The sequence below is a fragment of the Lissotriton vulgaris genome, chromosome 4_1 (genome assembly GCF_964263255.1).
Source record: "Lissotriton vulgaris chromosome 4_1, aLisVul1.2, whole genome shotgun sequence".
Lineage (NCBI taxonomy): Eukaryota > Metazoa > Chordata > Amphibia > Caudata > Salamandridae > Lissotriton > Lissotriton vulgaris.
The window spans coordinates 356683849-356706563 of NC_141691.1; the positions used below are offsets into that span (position 1 = coordinate 356683849).

The 22715-nt window shown below is 49.3% G+C and overlaps 1 protein-coding gene across 2 annotated transcripts in view; it reads left to right on the forward strand.

Annotated features, from left to right (window-relative positions):
* LRCH2 (leucine rich repeats and calponin homology domain containing 2) overlaps nucleotides 1–22715 on the forward strand; it is a 927979-nt gene that overhangs the window by 760215 nt on the left and 145049 nt on the right. For both annotated transcript variants that reach the window (XM_086918732.1, XM_086918733.1), the window contains one exon: nucleotides 20877–20989. In XM_086918732.1, the coding sequence (XP_086774858.1) occupies nucleotides 20877–20989 (113 nt within the window). The remainder of the gene's footprint in view (nucleotides 1–20876; nucleotides 20990–22715) is intronic.

The window sequence follows — 22715 nt, forward strand, 5'->3', positions numbered from 1 at the left end:
CAAAACCTCATAATCATAAAACCACATCTAGAGGTATAAGTCAGGGTGCGTAAATCATAGTATATGAATCGTATTTCCTAGCACCACATAAATCACCTTAGGGCCTGGCGCCCTACAAACCTAACAGTCCCCCTGGGCAACTGGCCTTCTCAAAGGGCCTCAAATGCCCTATGTCCAAAAGTCAGGGCTGCTGCCAAGGCAGCGAAATCCATGTGCGCACCTGCGCAGACCTAAAAGTAGCAACTAGCACTAAATGCTGCGCAGCTGTGAAAGTACAGGGGCAGAGTAGTGCATCTCACTCCAATCTACTAGCAAAAATGCCCCCAAAGGAAAGATGGCCTAAACGTTGCAGCTGCCAACTACTTGCTGGGCAGCTGTGAATATCAACTGTGGGCACTCACTGTGCCATTCAAACCAATGTGCCCAATCGTTGCAGCTGCCCGCTACAAGCGGGGCAGCTGGGATAAACAAACTGAAGGGGCCCTGGCACATCTGTGCCCTCGGGGCTCTACTGGGATTTTAAATGAAATTGGCCCCCAATGTTGGAAAGGACTTCGGGACTCTTAGGAAAAAGAAATGCCCCCCAACGTTGGAGCAGCCCCCTATCAGGCAGGGGCCGCTCAGGACATGGACAGTGTCACTCTCCCTTGATCGGCATCCCCCCACATAGAGCCCTTCACTCACCGGCTCCTGGGGGGATTCTGCTCTCTTCTCTTTGGGGTCTGCGGGGGTATTCCCTGAGCTTCACGGGAGCCCCGCTGACCAGCTGCTCCACCGGATTCCTGCTGGGCCTCCTCTCTGGAAGCAGGACCACGCAGGTGTCATTTACAGGGCTCACACCGGTGCTGCGGGAGCCCTGCCTCTATGCTTTAGGAGCTTCCCTCCAGCCTCCTGCAGCCACGGGAGAGGCGGAAATGGAGCCCGCGATGCTCCCTCACACTTCACCAGCCCCGCCCACAGTCAGGCGAACGCGCCTGGCTTCCTGGTCGCCGCACGATCGCGGCGGCCATTTCTCCATCCAGAAATGCGGGGTGGGCACCCACAAATTAAACATGTAAACGGGGTGGGCACCTGTAATTTAAATATAAAAAATAGGTGGGGTGGGCTCCCACGATTTGAATATAAAAAAATAAGCAGGGTGGGCACTCACAAAATTAAGCAAAATGCGAGATGGGCACCCGCCGCTTAGGCATCACAAGGAGAATCCCTACGATGGGGATTCCCTCTTAAAGGGGGTGCAGCACAGCGCTGCGCAGCCCACACGGTCTTCTGGGGAACAGTAAAAATAAAACGTTCACATGGCGCAGGAAGCGTCACAAAGTCCTGAAAGTCCTGGAATAACCAGCAAAGCGCTCCCAGGGCGCAAGATGTCCCATCAAGTCCTTAGGGATCAAGGGAGTAATGATGGGCAGGGCCCAGGGAGGCAAGCCCTCATGGCAGCCCCCCCAGGGCCCCAGCTGCAGCACGCCCCCAGCAGGACCAGCACAGCAGAACTGAACATCTTCATGGGGTCACAGCCCCTATACGTATACCCAGAATTCCTTTGTCTCAAGTGCAGGGCATGGGGGAACCAGATGCAACTGGTTCAGGGAGGAATTGGAGCACGTGTTTTGCAAGCTCCTCTTCCCCTTTGTCAGGTGGGGGCTAGATGATCAGACACCACAGGGGGCAGAGCCAGCATTTACTAGGGCAGGCACCATCCTATTCATAGTCAGGGGATTACCCCTCCCATTACTCCCATCTCAGATGTCCAATTCAGCCCAGCGCTGACTCATCCTGCCCCCCTGAAGCCACACATACCTCCCAGCTCCTGTCACTCGCAAGCCAGCCATGCAATTCACATCATGCAGGCAGACACATAGCACACAGAAATGGCAACTTCTAAAAGTGGCATTTTTAAAATAACCACCATAAATTTGTGTGCACCATTGCGCAGCATTTGTTCACACAATTTCATACATACCAGACTTGACCACACTGCTCATCTAAGAACAGGAATTACCACTGACACACACTGATCAAGGAATCCCCAATGCATTCCTATGGGAGAGCAGGCCAAACTTACAAATGTAACACAGAGAGTGCACACACTTTACACTGGACCACAGTGCTAAAGTGCCAAGAGTCCTAAAACCACCAATACCATGTGTGGGGAAAAGGCATAAAGTTTAGGGGCAAACTTACCAAAAAGGGCCAAGTCCAACAACCAGGCAGAGGATTTTAATTTAGATGATTTTCTGAACAGGAAGCCAGTGATCCATTGCAATATAAGCTTTTTGAAATCTATTGATGTGGCATGTTTCATGACTGGCGTATAGGCTGTTAATATAGTCAAGGCAGCAGCTTACAAGAGCTCGTACCACCATGTTATGGTTTTCTTGTTCAGTCAAACTAAGACTTTTTTGCTAGTTTCATATGAAGCAATGTGGCTTTAACTACTGCTCCTTCCCATTAATTGAGGCTGAGGTCAGGGACTCAAATGACATCCAAGTTTCTTACTTTTGCTTGGATGGGGACATTAGAGCCGAGACCTTGAGGCAAAGGGAGTTGCTTATTTTGGAGGAATATGGCTCCAAATACTGCAGCTATCTGTACAGCATTCCAACTAGCCCCTAACTTTTATGACAACCCTTTTACCATGTGTTGGGGGCAAAGAGTCAATTTTCTTGACAAGGTGTAAATTTAGAAAGATTGTTTCACTTTTAGACTAATTTAGTTTGAGGCTTGATGTAAACATTAAATAGCATGGGGACAGTGGGGCTCCATGGTAACCACCCGTGACTAGGATGTATGGTGAGGACCGGTATCCAACTGTTACCCCCAGGTTATTTTTTTATTTATTTCTTTATTTACTGGGTGGGGGGTACGGGGGACAGAAAAGTTGTTAACCATTTGACTGCTTCATCTGAGATACAGGCCACTGATAGGTGTCTATGTAGAGATTGTGTGGTCTACAATGTTAAATGGTACTGGCCGGTCAAAGAGAATGAACCTATACTGCACATTCAGGATAACAAGATTTTGTTGATTTTGGTATCTGTCCGTGTTTAGGCTTGAAGACTAATTGGAGGGAATACATGAGGGTGTCTTTTTCTACACGGGTTTGTATATTGAATGTAACTACTTTGCTGTTGCTTTCGTTATACATTGTATTCCAGCTCTTGGGCGTGGGGTTTGGGTCAGTCATGTCAAGATTTAATTTTACAAAGCTGGTGGGCTCTTTAGGGGATTTTATCCTCTCTCTCCCTGGTGAAAGGGTGCTGTTCAGAGGCATAAGCATACACTTCATCTGGACCCAGGATGGCAGGCCCACCCATTTGCCTCACTGCTGGAAAGTCATCCTGTTCCTATGACACCCCCCAAACCTTTTGCTGACTATCACTTGGAGTAATAGACTGACTGACCCTGGGCTCTGCCTAACCAGGGCCACGGCCAGGGCCAGTGCTATGGTGAAAGAGACACATTTAGAATACAGTGAAAACACATACATACACTAGGGTACACTATGGGTTGGAGTACCCCTGTGATTTGCATGACCTACCCTATAAGGCGCTAGTACACAGCAGGGCAGGGGGATTGAAACTACCTATCGGTTCCTGGTATATAATAGAGCATGGCAGTTCAGAGGCCAGCAGCACTTTCTGCACTTGCATGTGTGCATTGCTGAAGCCTGAGGTCAGTTTAAAAGTAGCCCTGTGTTGCAGGACTACTTATATAATTCATTTTCAATCTTTATTTCGACCATTTGGTCATAAAAGATACACATAAATTAAAAATCACATAATTGTGTCAGATTTGATAAAACATCAATGCATGATTTAAGATCCACATCAAACATTATTAACAGTGTTTAAAAGCAATTCAACAATCTACCCAGCATTTTTTAAAAGACGATTACGTGTATACCACACATTTGTAAAAAATTTGGCAAGTGCAAAAACAATTGGGCCGGAAACATCACATTTTAAAATCCTATACATAGGCATATATTCCCTGCCACCCAAGTTCTTGATCAAAGGCAGCAGCCAGTACTTTCTGGCTGCCATATATGCTGGGCAGAAAAAAATCACATGCAAGTCATTTTCCTCTTTGTCAACGCAAAGGGGACAGTACTTGGTGGAAGGGACTTGCGACCAGGTACTAGAGAAGGAGCGCAAAGGCAGTGTGCCGTATCTCCACTGGAGAAACAGCTTTCTAGTGAGAACGGGATATATGGGATCAAAAGCCTTTTCAAATGCGTAAAGGTCCTTGTTTTGCAGGAATTTAGAGGCAAGGGACCCCTCTGTCTGGGTGGCTAAGGCCCTTTCCCTTTTGTGTTCGTGGTACAGATTCGCCAGAAATCTCTTAGAGATTCTGGGTGCTGTATCTGCTGGTTTGGTCCACAATTCGGGGAGCCCCAGGTCTGTGCAGACTGACTGGATATTTTGGACCCAGGGGATACTGAGCGCCTTGGGGTGTTTTAATACTTCGACCAGTTCCGCCCTATAGTCGGCGAGATCGTCACTGCTCCAAAGCCTACGCCAGAAGGCTATGGGTCTTAGACTTATCTCGTCGACGAGAGGCCGTAGCCCTAGATCAAGCCTCAAAGGGAGAAGTGGGGTGCTGGGAGGAAGTGCGGTAATTTGCCTTATGAATCTGTTTTCCGTGGCTAACAGATTCCGACATGGAGTATGGCCCCACAATTCAGCCCCGTACAAGATCGCCCCCCTGGCTTGTGCCTTATATATCTGAATTAGGGCCCCTAGTGGGCGGTAGGTCGAACCGGTCATCATCCGGGAAATACCCCCGGTAATTTGTACTAATTTAAGGTTGGCTCTGGTTTGATGGGTCCCCCAGGTCATATTTTCGTTGAGTGTCACGCCGAGGTATTCAAACGTGGCTACTCTTTCCAGCCGTGCTGCTCCCAGCAGTGGATTCGGGCGCTGTTTGGGACTTGGATTCAATACCATGTATTTGGTTTTCATGGCATTGATTTCCAGTCCTCTGTCCTGACAGAAGGCCACAAAGGCATCAAGTATCCTTTGGATGCCCATGGGAGTTTTGGATACCAACAGCGTGTCGTCCGCAAACATTATTGCGGGCACACTGTTGCCATTTAGTTTGGGGGCATCTGTGTAGTTAGTAGCGTTCAAATGAGCGATTACCCCGTTGACAAAGAGGCAAAACAGGGTCGGCGCCAGCACACAACCCTGTCTTACCCCCCTGCCCACGGGGAATCTCTCAGTCAACTCCCCCGACCTCCCACACCTTACCTGGGCATAATTGTTGTGATGCAGCCTCTGTAAGGTCAATAAGATGTCTGGTGGTACGCCCATCCCTGCCAGAATGACCCAGAGTTTTCCCCTGGGCACGAGGTCGAAGGCGGCTCGTAGGTCCACGAAAATCGTGTACAAACTGCCACCCTCGAACCTCACTGTCTTCCAGTAGACCAGGTTCAATCTAAAGACCTGGTCCACAGTAGATACCCCTTTCCTAAAGCCTGCCTGGTATGGACTGAGGGCGCCTGCCTCCTCGATCCATTCCTGAAGCCTGTTCAGGAGGACCCTGCCAAACAACTTCTGCGCTACGTCGATCAGGCTAATTGGTCTGTAGTTGGCTGGGAGGAGGGGGGATCCCTTTTTATAAATCGGGACCACCTCAGCCCCCAGCCAAGTACTAGGGATTTCCATCCCACCGAGAATGCCATTAAAGAGGGCAACAAGGTAGGGCGCCCAGATGGTGGGCTCCTGCTTGTACAGGTCTCCCGGTAGCCCATCCAGCCCAGGGGCCTTCCCCGAAGCCAGGCCTGAAATGGCAGCAGTGACCTCGCTCAGTGTTATTTGAACCGCCTGAGAGCCCTGTCTCTCTAGTTCGATCACCGCAGGGAGTTCTCCGGGCTTCCTCACTATATAAGGACTGGAAGTGGGCCTGCCACACTCCAGGAGCGATGTTAGGCTCTACAGCCGAATGTAAGCTCCCTGATCCCCCGTTCACCATTCTCCAAAACAGGCGTTGGTCTTGCACTGCTAGGGCCTTGGAGAGTTCTTCCCACTGGCTTTCCTCCCATTCTATCTTAGCCTGGGCAAGAAGTTTCTTGTAGGCATGCCTGCATTGCTTAAGGCATTCCCCTCCTTTGCCCTCCTTTATTACTCCGAGGAGTTCTGTTTTGGCCCGTCTACAGGCCGCGTTGTACCATTGAGTTCTGCCATGGCACCTCTCTCTTGTCTTCCGGGCTTTACATGTGAAGTGGGGTGCCGCTATTTTTATAAGCTCATTGTGGGCATCGGACAGTTTACTCCCTATGTCTATTTTACTTGCCACATTATCAAGGTCCCCCACAATTTCCAAGATAGGGGTAATCTCGGCATAGAGCATTGGGAGTTTGTCCTTTTTTGTGACCATTTGCTCCCACCTGAGTCTTCTCCTGCTGTTATCTATGAGAAGCATAGGGTGGTTCCCTTCTCCCTGGGTCGCTAAACCCTGGGGTGCTGGATGAACAAGGTCTAACTCAAGGGCATTGTGGTCACTGTCCAGCCTGTCTATTACCCTAAAATCTTGTATAGTAGACCATCTCGCTAGTTGGACCAGAACATAGTCCAAGTGTGACTCTCTTCCCCGGCGGTTGTAGGTATTTTTGCCTGGTGTGTCCGAGTCGACTCTCCCATTACACGCTCTAAGTCCATACCTTAGGGTAAGGGCAGTGATTTGCAGCGCCAATGGGGTCCAGGCCTTTGGCGATGGAACATCAACCCCAGGTACTGCCCACCTAGCTTCTTCATCTGATAGGAACCCTTCTTGAAGGCCGGGGAGTGGCTCAAAGTGAGAATTAAAATCCCCACCCACCACATAGTATGAATCAGTCGGCAGTTCAGATAAAAAGTTCGAGAGTTCATTAAAAGTCGGTGATTCTTTTGCCTTTCCCATCGGCCGTGAATAGATGTTAACCAGCAAGAGATTTGCTTTATTTGGCCATGTTAAAGAGACCACCAGGATGTCATCGGAGTCGCATGGGAGCCGTGATGCCACACAGCCCAAGTGAGCAGCAACCCATATCACAAGGCCCCCTGATGGGCGGCCTTTACCTTCCCACTTGGCAGGGATAAAAAATGAGGTGTAGCCTTGGTGTCCAAAGTCCTCTCTAGCCCAGGTTTCCTGGAACATGCATATGTCACCAGTTTCTATGTAGTTTTCCCAGGTCGGCTCTTCCAATTTGTTTGCTAGGCCCGCGATGTTCCAGCAAATTATCCTCAGATGTTCAGGAGTAGGTGGTGTCAAAGAACATGAATTGGAAGAGGTCGGGCCTTGATCTTCCTGTGGTGCAAGACATGGAGCGAGGGCAACATAGGTTACATGCGGCACCATAGGACCCCTGTCCCCCTCTTCCGCATGGAGGGGAGCCAAAGTTATCCCCTCAGCAGCAACTTCTCCATCAGTGGCTAAATGAGAGAATTCAATTCTGCCGTGATCTATGGCAGATAGATCGTTCGATGGGCCAGATCTGGGGCCGAGGGGAAGGATGAAATGCTCCAGCGACCCGCAGGGGCTCGAAACCCCTGGTGCTGTCTTACGGGCATTCAGTCAGTCGACCCCATCCAAGCCGTCCAGGCAGTTAAAGCGATTGAAATCACAGAAAGGTTTATCTGGTGGCTGGAAATAAGGGCGTTGTACCGGGCCATTGTCATTGCGTCTATGTTCCACCCTTGTCCAGTCATCGCATATTGGAGCCTGGCGCTTAGGAATCGGGGGAAGAAGAAAGATACTGGGAGGGTCTGTATAGTGGAATCTAGAGATCGGTTCCTTCCTCTGCAAATGTGTCGGACCGTGCCTGGATCCTTGAAGGTTACCATGATACAGTCCCCCACTATAGTTTTCCGGGTCTTCCCTAGCCATGGAACCCTTCTTACCATAATAATTTTGTTATTATATTGGGGAGGGAGGGGTCGGTTCCAATTGAGCCATTTGATTACCTTTTTCTTGAGAGACTGGTAATCCTCATTTTCCCCTGATCTTAGGTGAGGGGCACCCGCTAAAACCACCATTAATCTATTGGCCTCCGGTGGAAGGTCTGGCCTCCGTGGTCTGGGAGCTGGGCAAGCGGGCGTGAGTGGGGGAACATTGACCTGGCCTGGATGCGTTCCGGAGGACTCTATTTGTGAGCTGTATGGGGTTGAGTCCACTAGATGGGTGGGTCTAGTGCTTTGATTGTTATGCCGTGCCTGTGTTTGAAGGGCCATAAGGGGTTGTAGGGGGGGAGCAGGTGGCATGCTTCTGGGGGGGGCTCTGCTGGCAATATTTGCCACGTCTTCTTTGGAAGGTTCCGCAGCCGGGGGAGGGATTTCCACTGACTTGGTCTGCTTGCTTACTAGGGTGCTCAGGGTGGTAAGAGAGGTTTCTAGTAAGGTGAGCCTGATCTCGACTTTTTTTAAGCTGTCTGTGATTGGCTGTAAAAGGGAGCGGAGTAGGAATTCAATGTTCCCCTTGGCAGAGAGAAGATTATTTGGGTTTGGCGTAGTGCCCTCTTGCTCTTTGGTGGTGACATTAATACCGGTATTTGGGAGCTTGGAAGGAGGCACCATCTCCAAGTGCTTCCCCGGTTGAGCAGTATTTAGCCGTTTCTTGCCAAAATCCAGATGGGATATTTTGGGTTTCCCCCGCCCTCCCGTTGTTTTCCGAGCACGTTTGCTGGGTGGGGGCCTATGTAGCTCCACCGCTACGTTTATTTTGGGCTTGCTCTTATTGGCCACTTGGATAGGTGGAGTTTGAGTTACAAGGGTGACAGGTGAATGAAAAATCTCTAGGGGGGCTGGCTCTACGTTTTGTACAGGTGCTATCCCTGGAGTGGGGGGGATTTCCCTTAACAGAAGAGGAAAATCCTCTAGAGACGAAATGTTTGGACTGCTGGGTAGCGCGCCTCCCTCTTGGGTGGTAGGGCATAGGCTGATGTCAGTCAAGGGCCTGTTTTTCATAGATTCAATAGAGCGCCTCCGCTCCGCCCTGCGTTTCTCAAGTGAACCGACCGTGTCCGCCTCACCTTTGTTGGACTTAAAATAGTTATCCAAAGTCCCGGAGCTAGAGGCCCCCTCCCTTGAGGGGGTGTCCCGGTGTGTGGGCGAGGGCATTACCTTGACTATGGCACAAAAAGGAATCAAGAGAGGGGGCCCAGCCCGGCCTCCTTCGGCCACTGACGGCCTAAGACGGTCCCGCCCTTGTCCCGGGCTTCTCCCGGTCGCTCCCGCGCAGCGGGGGTCCGGCCCTCCTTTAGACACTGCAGCTATGTGATAGGCAGGGGGGCGTGGCCAGCGGGGAGAGCAGCCCAGGTGTTGCTAGTTGGGCGCGCAGGGGCTCCTGGTCGCTGGAGTCCCCTGCTTAGCTCGCAGCCCCGCTGGTTCTCTTGCCTACCCCCGCGCTCCTCCTTGGCTCCTCAGGGCAATCCTTTGGCGAACGACGCGCTGCGGGACCCGCGAAGCGGGTCCGGCGAGTCGTAGGGGTGAAAGCAGGTCCGCTGGGCAGCTGGTGCAATACGCTCCTCCTTCAGGCAGCAAGGTACGTTGGAAAGTGTCCCACAAACACAGGGACAGCAGCAGCTTTTGGCTCCGTTGGCGGGGGGGCGTGGCCAGCGGGGAGAGCAGCCCAGGTGTTGCTAGTTGGGCGCGCAGGGGCTCCTGGTCGCTGGAGTCCCCTGCTTAGCTCGCAGCCCCGCTGGTTCTCTTGCCTACCCCCGCGCTCCTCCTTGGCTCCTCAGGGCAATCCTTTGGCGAACGACGCGCTGCGGGACCCGCGAAGCGGGTCAGGCGAGTCGTAGGGGTGAAAGCAGGTCCGCTGGGCAGCTGGTGCAATACGCTCCTCCTTCAGGCAGCAAGGTACGTTGGAAAGTGTCCCACAAACACAGGGACAGCAGCAGCTTTTGGCTCTGTTGGCGGGGGGGCGTGGCCAGCGGGGAGAGCAGCCCAGGTGTTGCTAGTTGGGCGCGCAGGGGCTCCTGGTCGCTGGAGTCCCCTGCTTAGCTCGCAGCCCCGCAGGTTCTCTTGCCTACCCCCGCGCTCCTCCTTGGCTCCTCAGGGCAATCCTTTGGCGAACGACGCGCTGCGGGACCCGCGAAGCGGGTCCGGCGAGTCGTAGGGGTGAAAGCAGGTCCGCTGGGCAGCTGGTGCAATACGCTCCTCCTTCAGGCAGCAAGGTACGTTGGAAAGTGTCCCACAAACACAGGGACAGCAGCAGCTTTTGGCTCCGTTGGCGGGGGGGCGTGGCCAGCGGGGAGAGCAGCCCAGGTGTTGCTAGTTGGGCGCGCAGGGGCTCCTGGTCGCTGGAGTCCCCTGCTTAGCTCGCAGCCCCGCTGGTTCTCTTGCCTACCCCCGCGCTCCTCCTTGGCTCCTCAGGGCAATCCTTTGGCGAACGACGCGCTGCGGGACCCGCGAAGCGGGTCCGGCGAGTCGTAGGGGTGAAAGCAGGTCCGCTGGGCAGCTGGTGCAATACGCTCCTCCTTCAGGCAGCAAGGTACGTTGGAAAGTGTCCCACAAACACAGGGACAGCAGCAGCTTTTGGCTCCGTTGGCGGGGGGGCGTGGCCAGCAGGGAGAGCAGCCCAGGTGTTGCTAGTTGGGCGCGCAGGGGCTCCTGGTCGCTGGAGTCCCCTGCTTAGCTCGCAGCCCCGCTGGTTCTCTTGCCTACCCCCGCGCTCCTCCTTGGCTCCTCAGGGCAATCCTTTGGCGAACGACGCGCTGCGGGACCCGCGAAGCGGGTCCGGCGAGTCGTAGGGGTGGAAGCAGGTCCGCTGGGCAGCTGGTGCAATACGCTCCTCCTTCAGGCAGCAAGGTACGTTGGAAAGTGTCCCACAAACACAGGGACAGCAGCAGCTTTTGGCTCCGTTGGCGGGGGGGCGTGGCCAGCAGGGAGAGCAGCCCAGGTGTTGCTAGTTGGGCGCGCAGGGGCTCCTGGTCGCTGGAGTCCCCTGCTTAGCTCGCAGCCCCGCTGGTTCTCTTGCCTACCCCCGCGCTCCTCCTTGGCTCCTCAGGGCAATCCTTTGGCGAACGACGCGCTGCGGGACCCGCGAAGCGGGTCCGGCGAGTCGTAGGGGTGAAAGCAGGTCCGCTGGGCAGCTGGTGCAATACGCTCCTCCTTCAGGCAGCAAGGTACGTTGGAAATAAAGTAAATTGTACCCAAAGTCGACTTTTGTGTTTTGGGCACTACAAATGGTTATCCTACAGTGTTTGGGCATATTGGGTACACGCGGGGTCTCCCCTAGGTGTCCCAGGGGTGGTAATTCAGGTATGTATGAGGAAGACCCTGATAGAATGAGTTTTATATGCCCTGGGTTAAGTTAAATGGCACATTTTACTCCCCACATTGTGATAAAGTGCTGCCCAAAATCGACTGGTGGAAGGAACACTGGTGAGGGAGGATCTGCAATATTGTTACATATTCAGAATCCCTAAAGTCTCCCCTAGGTGTTCCTGGGATGGAGGTCCTGTAGATATATGTAGAGTATGTATAAAATATGTTTTATAAGCCCTGGGGCTGGAAAAAGGGCCCAAGTCATTTTCCCCATTGTAAATCCCATGCCACATACGCTAACATGGCAGGAAGTTATTAAATAATAACGTTTGATAGGAAAAGGCTAAAAATACCATTCCAAGACTTCGTAGAATGGTATTAATAAATCCAGCAATATTGTATTGTTTATTTTCTCCATGTACCAGCTTAAAGTGCATGTAACTTCCCTCCTGTGCCAGCTATGAAGACGCAAATACATTTGCGTCCAACGTTAACATGTCCTCTTTCAAATCCACCCTGAATGGGTTGAATAGTCCGTTCCTAAGTATGCTATGCCAACGTCTTTTTGTAGTGTACTTTACACGTTTTTCAGCTCTGGCAAAGTAGGCCCTGAATCCTGCCATCGAGCCTTTTTCTGGCTTCTGACTCTGAAAGCCTCAGCCCAGGCTGTCTCTGTACCCGTGAACTCTGACTTACTTCCAGCGCGGCCCACCGCGCTTAGCTCAGCCTGCTGCCTGCCAAGACTGACTACAACCTTCGAATTATCTGGTCCGCTCCTCGAAAATACATTCCTGCCTACTAGTTTCAGTAAACATTCCCCCAGCTGCAGAGCAGAAGAGCCGGCCTGTCTCCGTGCAAGTAATTCATAGCCTCTGTTACCATGCTCCCATGGAAGGCCCATGCCCCCACGCTTCTCATGCAGACACTTAGGCGCTTATACACGCACTCACAGTCAGTATAGAATAGCTTCTGCCCCAGAGACCTTTTCCGTTCAGATAATATGGTTCCCAAACATCAGATATCAGATATGATAGAAGTACGAGTTGATCTGACATGCCAGACTTCTGTCTCTTTCCGTCAGTGTAAATGTCAAGTCCCCTGCACCCTCCAGTTTCACGTCAATCACACGTCATGCAGCTGCGCGCGCATCCAAGCCTCCGATTTCTGCTGACATTGCAACATTTCTGTTTTGTGCCACCCACTTATGACACCTACCTGTGACGTTTCTAGCGCACACCTCTAGTTCACGCCTAGTCCACGCCTTCTGATTACGTACTAGTAACACGTGGATGTTGTTATCTTGTCTTCTCTCAGCTGTTACGCCTACTATATTGCTTTCTATGATGTGAATTAAGTATATAAGCTATGTATTGTCAATAAAATATTGCTCTATCCCTTCCTGAACCCCTTGTGGTTGCAGGAACATGATATCCAGTTCCGGAACGATTCCTTTTTAAGGAATAAAACCCCTAAGAACTCTAACACCACGGACTCTGTTTCTTTCTTTCCGATTGAGTTATTATTGATTAAGTACTTACCTGCATAGAAATTAAGACGGTAAATTAAATATTTACGACAGTCAGTGTAAGGGGGATACACATTCTAGATAACCCCTGCTCACCCCCTTGGTAGCTTGTTACGAACAGACAGGCTTATCCCAAAGGCAATGTGTAAAGTATGTGTACCAACACTCATAGTAACACAGTGCAAACACCACAGAAGGATACCACACCAGTTAAGAGAAATAAAATATCTTTATCTAAACTAAACAAGACCAAAATGACAAAAGCACAACATACACAATTAAAAATAGGACTTTTAAAAAGGTTTTAAGAGCTTGTACCATAGAAAACTATGGATGCGTGACTTATCACCAAAGTACCTGTAGTTGCGTCAACGTTCACCCATCCAAACAGCCGTAGCGTTGGAAAACAAAGAGATGCGACATTCCTGAGACGGCGATGTGACAGTCCCGCTGCACGCAGAGGAAGGGTTGCGTCGATTCCGGTAAGTAGGGGGAGTGATGCAGTGATTCTTTGTGCCGGTTCCGGTCCGCAGGTGATGCGTCGGGAAAAGCGTGTCACACAGGTACGATGTGTGGATCTTCGGGATGCGTCCGCGATCGATGGGGCGGTGATGCGCGGTGCTACGTCGGTCCTCTTCAGCCGCGTGGCGGAGCCAGCATTGTGGAAGGCAAGCACAGCCCTATTCAGGTACAGGTGCTACTCCTTCCACCACTCCAAATGCAGATCAGGCCTATTCAGCCTAGTGCTGACTCATCCAGACTCCTGGAGCCACTGCAACTCCCCAGCCCCTGTCACTCCAAAGCCAGGCAGTCAATCCACAAACAGGCAGAGGCACACAGGAAGGTTGAATAAGAAAATAGCCACTTTCTAAAAGTGTTATTTTCAACACACAATTTAAAAACCATCTTTACTAAAAGATGTGTTGTTATATTCTGAGTTCAGGGAACTAAACTCAATTTTTCTATCTTATCCCTATGGGAAGATATGCTTGTAAAATGTTAGAAAGTATTCCTCATTCAGTCCTCTGGGAAATATGGCCTTTCAATAGGGAAAAAAGAAATTGGCAGTATTTCACTATCAGGACGTTAAACACACCAGTACATGTCCTACCCCTGCCCGGGGGTACCTTGGGCCTACCATAGGGGTGTTCCCTGTGTAAGAAAAGGGAAGGGTGAGGCCTGGGAAGTGGGGTGCACTGGCCAGGTCGACATGACAGTAAACAAACTGCGCACAGGCACCGCTGTGGCAGGCCTGAAACACCTTTTCAGGGCTACTCATGTAGGTGGCAGAATCAGTGCTGCAAGCCCACTTTTAGCCTTTGAGTTACCAACCCTGGCACACTCAGTGCACTTTACTGGGGACCAACTAGTAAAACAAAAATGGCAATTGTGGATAGCCAATCACAATAACTATTTACACAGAGAGCATATGCACTGTAGCTCTGATCAGCAGTGGTAAAGTGCCCAGAGCCAACAACCACTGGTCAAGAAAAAATAGGAGGAAGAAGCAAAAAGTTTGGGGATAACCATTAAAAAGGGCCATTTCCAACATTCCTGTATTACACTACTATTTTCCACTAGGAAAAAGAAGCCCAAATGCAGAGTTATACACTCATACTAGACTTGAAGACTGTAGGCAAACGAGTAAAAACAATCTATTCAGGATATTGATGTATGTAAATCCATGGGGCCAAGTGCAATGGTGGCAGACAGCAGGCAACTAACTGTGGGAACAAGCTGAGTCTATGATCACAGCTCTTCAGAACAAAAACTTAGCTAATTGGGGACTGCCCATCAAGCCTCCTAATGCTTCTTGCTACCCTTGCGTTAAAGGTCATGATACATACAGCACATCTACAATATGTAACTTGAATGAACAGAGAGCCGTAAGGAATAAACACTCTTGACAGAAGCTCGAGCCTGCTGACACTGGCTTGACTGACAAATAAACCCGCTCCTGTAATCTGTCGCCATGGGTGGTAAATGTTAAAGCAGACGGTTAAACTGGAGAATCAGGAGGTATCATGATTGCATCATCAACAATAACTTGCCAACCTTTTTTGCCAGTTGTGCCCTCACAAATAGAGACAGTTCCATGGCAGAACACACAAAATGCTAACATTTTAGGTTCTTGTGTTTGGAACACAACGTAAAATATCTTGAGTGCCCTACTCCAGCCACTGCAGTAATGGTATTCAGAACTCACTCTTGGCTCACATGAAATAGTTAATAGATTGATGTGCACATGAGGTTTCCTATCCAGAACGGATGACGGACCCAATAACCTTGCTCAACTTCTTGGCTTCTGAATATTTCCATCATGTAGTAGGAGACAACCTGCACATTAAAAAACACACTGAAAGAGCTGATTTACCATACTATGCAAACCCCGATCATAGCTGCTTCATTTGACGAAATCTAACAGTAAACTTTCCTCCATAAACTTGTAACTGGTAACCACTACAGATTACACAATATTCTTCTCCGATATAGATTTTTCCACCAAACGAGTCTTTTGCTCAATTTAGAAGACTTTCTCATCTCAGGGAATTATACATAGCCATTGCTTAATTGATGAGTTTTTTCTTGAACCTTTGCACTTCTATGACCTTATGCAACTGTCTTGAGAGGTAACCTTCTGAGGGTCTTGTCTCAAAAGGGCGGTAAACTGTCCTTGAATTTGCTGATACTGGGGCTATAGATAACTCCTTGTTGAAGGTAGGAAATGCCATGAGATTTTGTAATCTGAGGGTTGTTTCATAAATGCAGAATTACCAGGGTGATGTGGAATGCCACACTATATTCCCCTGATTATTCCTCATTTTCCCCACAGTTTCACCTTGATATTTCAGTTGTTTTCAGCAGCAGAAGTGTTTAGGTGAAACACTCTAGGTCTTTGGGTTTACCACAGATGTCATAATTCGGAAACTCATTGATATTATTATGGGGCTTGTAATGAGGCTGCATTTGGCCAAAGCAGGAAAGTGCCAAACAAGCTTGGCAGGTAATATGCTGAACTGAATCTAATATAATGTGTGACTGATGTCGATTGACAACCTAATAAGTTGTGATTTGGAGCTGTGCTCAATTAATGTTTGGCATAGTAAACTCTATCTACTGGTGTTAATAATTTTAGGGTGTTAATGCTATTACACACTTATTAGCTAAAAATGAGGAGCTTAATTATCAGAGATCAGATAGAGATTTCTAACCGCATATTTCTTACCTTACAATTCTCCCCGGTGTCCGACTGGATCGGGAATATTTTCTTGAGCAGTACCACTGTGCACCAGTAGGTGGCATAGTTTGGCTCCACGTGACATCAGCAGTGTTGTGTTATCTGCTCCGGAAATGACATGCTCAGTGCCTATATAGGCGCCACCCCAGTGCACTGACGTCAGTTGTTTTATTTGTGCGCCAGTCAGTGCAGATCTGGAGAGAGTTACCCTCAGTCACGTTTTGACTCATTTCTACTTTTTGTCGAAGTTTTTTTTAGGTTCGCCTCCTGGTGTGGCAGGGATGTCCACGAGGAAGACTGGATTCAAGCCCTGAGGCTCCTGTCACCTGCAAAAGCCAGTGTCGGACCAGCATCTCGTCTGTCACTGGTGTCTTGAGAGTGAGCACAACGCTAAGACTTGCATTGATTGTCGCGCCATCCACCCCAAAGCATTCGGCAGGTCCACCCTCAGTGCTAGTCAGGCCCCTGGGATCCACAGACGGATACTGACCGGTGCTGGTCGAGCCACCTCGACCTCCCCTCATGCCAGTCCCACTGTCAATGCTTCCAGCTGCACCGTATCTGTACCTGCCCAGCTACCATGACACACCAGCTTCCGAGCCTCTGCTCAGCCTAGGATACAACAATCACAGACCACATGATTCAAGCAGCCAGATGTCAGCCCAGGCCACCGTTCCCCCAGTAGCCGCAGACTCCAAGCTACTTTAGTTTGACATCCGACCATCATGGACAACCAGTGGGCAGCAAGATACACCATCACCTGCACCACTGGAGATCAATAACACCAGACCGCTGGGTTCTCCACAGTGTCCAAGGGGCTACTCTCTCCCCTTTGTGATCATCCCTCCACCCATGCCAGCTAATTACGACAGGCTGACCATTTCTCCTTACTTTGCCAGAAAGTCGTGGCTCTCTTGACCAAGGGAGCCATAGAGAGGCTTCCAGCATCAGAAGTAGGTCCTGATTGCTGTTCCCGCTACTTTCCGGTGCCCAAGAAAGGATGGAGACCTTCATCCTCTCAATTGCTTCCTGAAAAAGGAGAAACTGTCTGTCTTGGACCCAGGAGACTGGATGGTAGCGTTAGGCTTGCAGGATGCATTCTTCCACATCCCCGTCCTGCCTGCCCACAGATGTTACCTGTGGTTCACAGTAGGCCATGAGCACTTTCAGTTAACCATACTCCCATTAGGCCTCTTCAATGCTCCTCGGGTGTTCACCAAGGTGATGGCAGTGGCAGCAGCTCATCTGCGGAGATCAGGTGAGCCAGTTTTCCCCTATTTTGATGACGCTGTTGAAGGTTGGCTCATCCCAGGCAGTCGTCTCCCACCTCCGGTCTACGGCTGACCTCCTGTACTTAGTGGGGTTCACTATCAACGTGCAGAAGTCGCACTTGACCCATTCTCCGATGCTCCATTTAATCTGAAGTGTTCTGGACATAGTGTAGTTTTGGGCTTTTCCTCCCGACTGACGCGTCCAGGATATTCAGGCTATGATACCAATGTTTCAGGTTCTATCCTGGATTTCGGAGAGACTGACAGTGAGGCCTCCTGCATCCTGCTTTTGACACATGCCTTCTGGCATATGCAGGCCCTGCAGTGGAACCTGATGTTCCAGTGGGCGCTGCATCAGGAGAATCTTTCCGACATGATCCAGCTCTTGAAGGGCACTGCAAAAGATCTGAAGTGTTGGTAACAAACCGCAATTGGGTCAGCTGCAGACGCCTCTCCCTTTCCTAACCAGATCTGACCGTAGTGAGAGATGGTTTTTTTTTTTGCTTTCAAAAACCTTTATTGTTCAGTAGCACGGTACATCAGTGTAATATAATCATCCAATCATCTGTCAAAGTTTCAAACATGGGATCAACACCTTCCCGTGTCTACAGTCATATTGTCCATGACAAAAAAAAAAGATAAACTACCACCCTCCCTCCCCTTAAACAATATGCACAGTGTACAGAAGGTAAAACGCAATATTGAAGACATTCTTAAACATGTCAATGTAACAATTATCTCAGCATTTTCTCATCAGCACATTACAGTATGACTGAAGTTGCGGTAGTACGTGTAGGAAATTTAACATAACTCCAAATAGGCACAAGTCTTGCATTTCTATCTCGTCGGTGTCATTCCCATGTCACAATAAACCCGTTATCTTCAACCTCCCCGGAGCTCTCCACAAGGGCATCTAGCGTAGGTAAGTCTCCCCGTTGCCAGCTTGCCCCGCCCCCTCCATCTCCTCTACCTCATTTGCCTCTTGTCTAAGAAGGTATGAAGTGAGTGGGCTCCATATATCCCTACTCCGCGATCTGATTGGCAGCAGTTCTGCATAAGAGTGTAATTGGGCTTGCCAGGTGGTCATAGTGAGTATCCAGGACTTGAATTTGGGGGCCCGCCCCCTTCCCCACCTGCATGCCCCTTGCCGTTTAGCCAAAAGTAGACCCATTGCTAAAAACGACCGTAGTGAGAGATGTGTCACTCTTGGGATGGGACAGCCATATGGGAGAGGTGGAGATCAGAGGTCTCTGGCAGAATCTAGGCTGCACAATAATCTGCTTGAGCTCCAATCGATCTGTCTGGCGTTGAAATCCTTTCTACTCTCCACCAATGAAGGCTATTACAGGTGTTCACAGACAACACCAACACCATGTGGTACTGCAACAAACAGGGCGGGTGGCCTTGTGGACCCGTTGCCTAGAAGCCCTGTGTCACTGGACATGGCTGTAAAGTCAGGGCATTTCCTAGGTGGTTCAGCACCTTCCGGGATCTCTGAACGCCAGGGCAGACCAACTCAACTGAAGATGCCTAGCAGATCACAAATGTCATTTCCACCCGGACGTAGATCAAGGTCTTTTTCAGCAGTGGGAAGAACCTTGGTACGATTGGTTCATCACCGCAGAGAATTCACAATGTCAGCAGTTCTTTGCCCTGAAGTTTGAGGCTTCTCTCGCACAGATACGCCTTTTGTCTCGAGTGGAGCTCAGACCTTCAGTACCCCTTTCCGCCCATACCACTACTGACCAGAGTTCTAAAGAATATCAGGAACGACCAGGCCAAAGTCATTGTTGTGGCTCAGGGCTAGACTCTGAGAGTCTGGTATCCTGAGTTGCTGAACATAGCCAGCGGTCCTCAGATCAGGCTTCCCTTTTGGAAGGATCTTCTGTCGTAGCAGTAGAGGAGGGTTCTCCACCCGAACCTGTCAACACTTTTAGGTGTGGAGATTGAGCCCCGATAGTTGAATGCTTTCGACCTTCTGCCCAAAGTCTGTAATGCCATCTTGGCAGCCAAGCGTCCCTCCACCAAGATGAAATATGCTTGCCAATGGGACAAGTTTGTTGCATGGTGTAAGTTCCTTCTATTATATGCTCTTTTTTGCCCAGACGGACTCTGCTTTATGCACCCTAAAAGACAAGCTTTCTGCCATCTCTGCATTTCTGTGGTTGCCTGATCAGTCGCCCCTTATCAAGTCCCCTATTGTATATTGGTTTCTTAAGGTCTCCAACACTTGTTTCTACCTTTGCCATTCATCATGCTTCAGTGGGACCTAAATTTAGTTCTGACTTTCCTGATATACTCTCTTTTGAGCCACTACCTAACTGTCCTCTCAGGCTTCTAACTATCAAGGCGGCCCTTCAAGTGGCAATAACATCTGCCTGGAGGGTAGGGAAACTCCATGCTTTGTCATCTAAGCATCCATACCTCAACATCTTCCCAGACAGGCTGGTCCTTCGCACTACAGCTTTCTTCCTACCAAACGTGGTCACTCCCATTCAAATGGCCAGTCCATCACCCTACCTGCCTTTGATGCTCCAACTCATCCCCCTAAAGAACAGGAGTGACTCTACCGGCTGGACCCAAAAAGAGCGTTGTTCTACCATGACCGCACAAGAGTTCCGGGTGGATGAACAACTCTTCATGTCCGAGCCCAGAAAGGGAAGGCGGTACAGAAATGGACCATCCGGTGATGGATTGTGCTCTGTATCCAAATCTGCTATGCACTGGCCGAGAAGCAACCCCATGAGGGCTTGTGTACTCCTTCCACCAGAGCCAAGGCTGCGACCACTGTGTTAGCACACAGAGTTTCGGTCCTGGACATCTGCCAATAAACAACGTGGGCATCTCTGAACATGTTTACCAAGTGCTACTGCCTGGGCAGTCAGGTCCGTAGGGATGGGCGCTTGGCCTGTTCAGTCCTGCAGGACTTTTTAGTGTGAAGTTGTGTTGCAGACCCACCTCTGGGGCGATATTGCTTGGGTATCTGTTCTAATGTAAGAACGCTGTGACTAGAAGTCTCTGTCAGATGAACAAGTTACCTACCTTCGTAACGCATTATCTAATGAAGACTCCCAATAGCCGCAGATTCTTTACCAACCCACACATCCTCCCCGATCTGTGAATGGATTTCTAAGGATAGGGCTGTTCCCCTTTCAGGGTCCTAGTTTTCCCTCTAGTGGTCAGTGTTCTTTTTGGCTCCGCGCTCTTGGCGTGAAAAGTTGTGAAAACCTAATGACGTCAGCGCTTTGGGGTTGCACCGATATAGGCACCGCGCACTTCACTTCCAACGACTTCGCCATACGGAGCCGAACATCGCCACCTACTGACGTTCAGGGGTAGTACTCACAAAACTTTTCCGAATCCAGTCTGAAACCTGAGGATAATTCGAAGGTAGAGTCTGCAGTTAGAGAGTCTCTACCAGCTAGGACGTTACCGAAGGTAAGTGACTTGTTCACTAATACTAAGCATGTTAAACATGCGTAATCTTTTGTCTATTTGAGAAATAATGTTCAAGGTTTAACTCTAAAGATATTAGTATTAGAAATGTATGTTTTACTTGTAAAGGGGTGTAATAATAGATATTTTTCCTGCAGCTTTTAGTCGTTCATCTCGCCAGGACTGTGCATTTGTGGATCCAGGATTTACAATGAGGAGGAAAATGGAGCATTTAAGGGAAGAACGGGAACAAATTAAACAACTTCGCAATGTAAGTACTTAGTTCAGTGTCATTATGTCTAGTTTAAATTGAAATCAGCTGGACTGTTTCCATGTACCTCATTGCCACACCAAGGAAGTGCCTACACCTATCAACTACGAAAGAAATCTGTCGACATTCAGCAACTGCACCGTCTCCTTGCTCTGGTATTAGATTTGGGGAGAGGTGTAGGGTGTCAACAAGCCTGAGATATGGTTGGAACCATGGCGGTGAGTGTGCCATGTCATCCACAGACCATTTATGTTCAGAGGCGGGGGCAGGTTGCTGTGAAACAGCTTAGTTCTTGGGGGTTTGGAATCTGCTGGTGAATGTTTGAGTCCGGGTATGTGAGGATTAGGTGTTCCTGAGGAAAATATTTGGACCCACGGCAATGGGGGCTAGTAAATAAACCAGTGGGAGGTTCTGAAACCAAGAATGGTGATTTCCCTGCTGGGCCCTTTGCTACTTCCTGCTAGTTTCCTGCTGAGGCAAATGGTCACAGAATTTTTGCACACTTCCCAACCTCATAAAAATAAACAAGTCCATAACTTTCACATCAGTTGTACATTTTGGAGCTTGGACACTCTTTCAAAGATTCTTTTTCTTGAATTGTTTCTTGTCATCAAATGCTAGCCAGTTGTTTCTAGAGACTTTCTGGGCTAGCGGCTTCTTAGCATCGTCTTAGCATCTCATAAAATATTCCAACGCAATGCTTATCAGTTTTCGGAATCACCACTTTATGCACTGATGTTAACTGCCTGAGTCTCAGAGTACACTGATGATCCATGCATTACTAATTCCTAACCATCATTGGCTGGTTCAGTTATCCTTACCCAACATGCTGACTATGGTTTACTGGCGTTTCAACACTTCCTCATATCAGAAGGGAGACTGGCTGAATCACAGCCTCAACACCCTTTCCTTCCCAAAAGGAATTCAGCCTGTGTGCGATGTACAGCTTTCTATGCATTTTTACTTTGTGCTCAGAAACATTATTCATTGTTTCATCCCCATGATTACACATTACTGGTGGGATTCCCCCTGATTCCAGTGGAAAAGCACAACTCTTTCAAATATAACTTCTCATTCTCCTGCATTGGATGTTTCACATGCTTGAATCTCCTCCATCATCGAGGTGGGACCCTCCAGTAACAAACAGTGGTGCAGAACAGCAAATAACCCTAGAGAGGTAGGTGACAAATTCCACTTTAGCAGCAGATCTAGCTGATTTGAAAATTACTTAAATGTAAGTCAGTGAGGTAGTTGTGCTCTGAATGTCTCGAGTGGAGCTCAGACCTTCAGTACCCCTTTCCGCCCATACCACTACTGACCAGATTTCTAAAGAATATCAGGAACGACCGTTCCATTGCTCAGATTTCTACCACACATTGTATGTGCATATTCCTTTCTTAAGACGACATTCTACAGAAAAGGTTACAATTCATGTTTCCTGGATTACCTTAACCCCTTTGGCAGATTCATCCATTGAAATTGTTTGTCAGGGAAATTCTTGAGCCAGGGGACTTGAATTCTTTAGTCGTGGTTGGGTCATCCCGAAATCCTCTTTTTATACCCTGTGGGGCCTGTGGCAAGAAGCTACATTTGCAGACAATTTCATCCCACATGAAGGTGCCTCGATGTTCATCGATTTTCCTATCAAGACCACTGTCATAGTTGCCTTCATCATCAAACGCCAAGTATCCATCTCTAGCTCTGCTGGAAATTCTTGTTCTCCTTT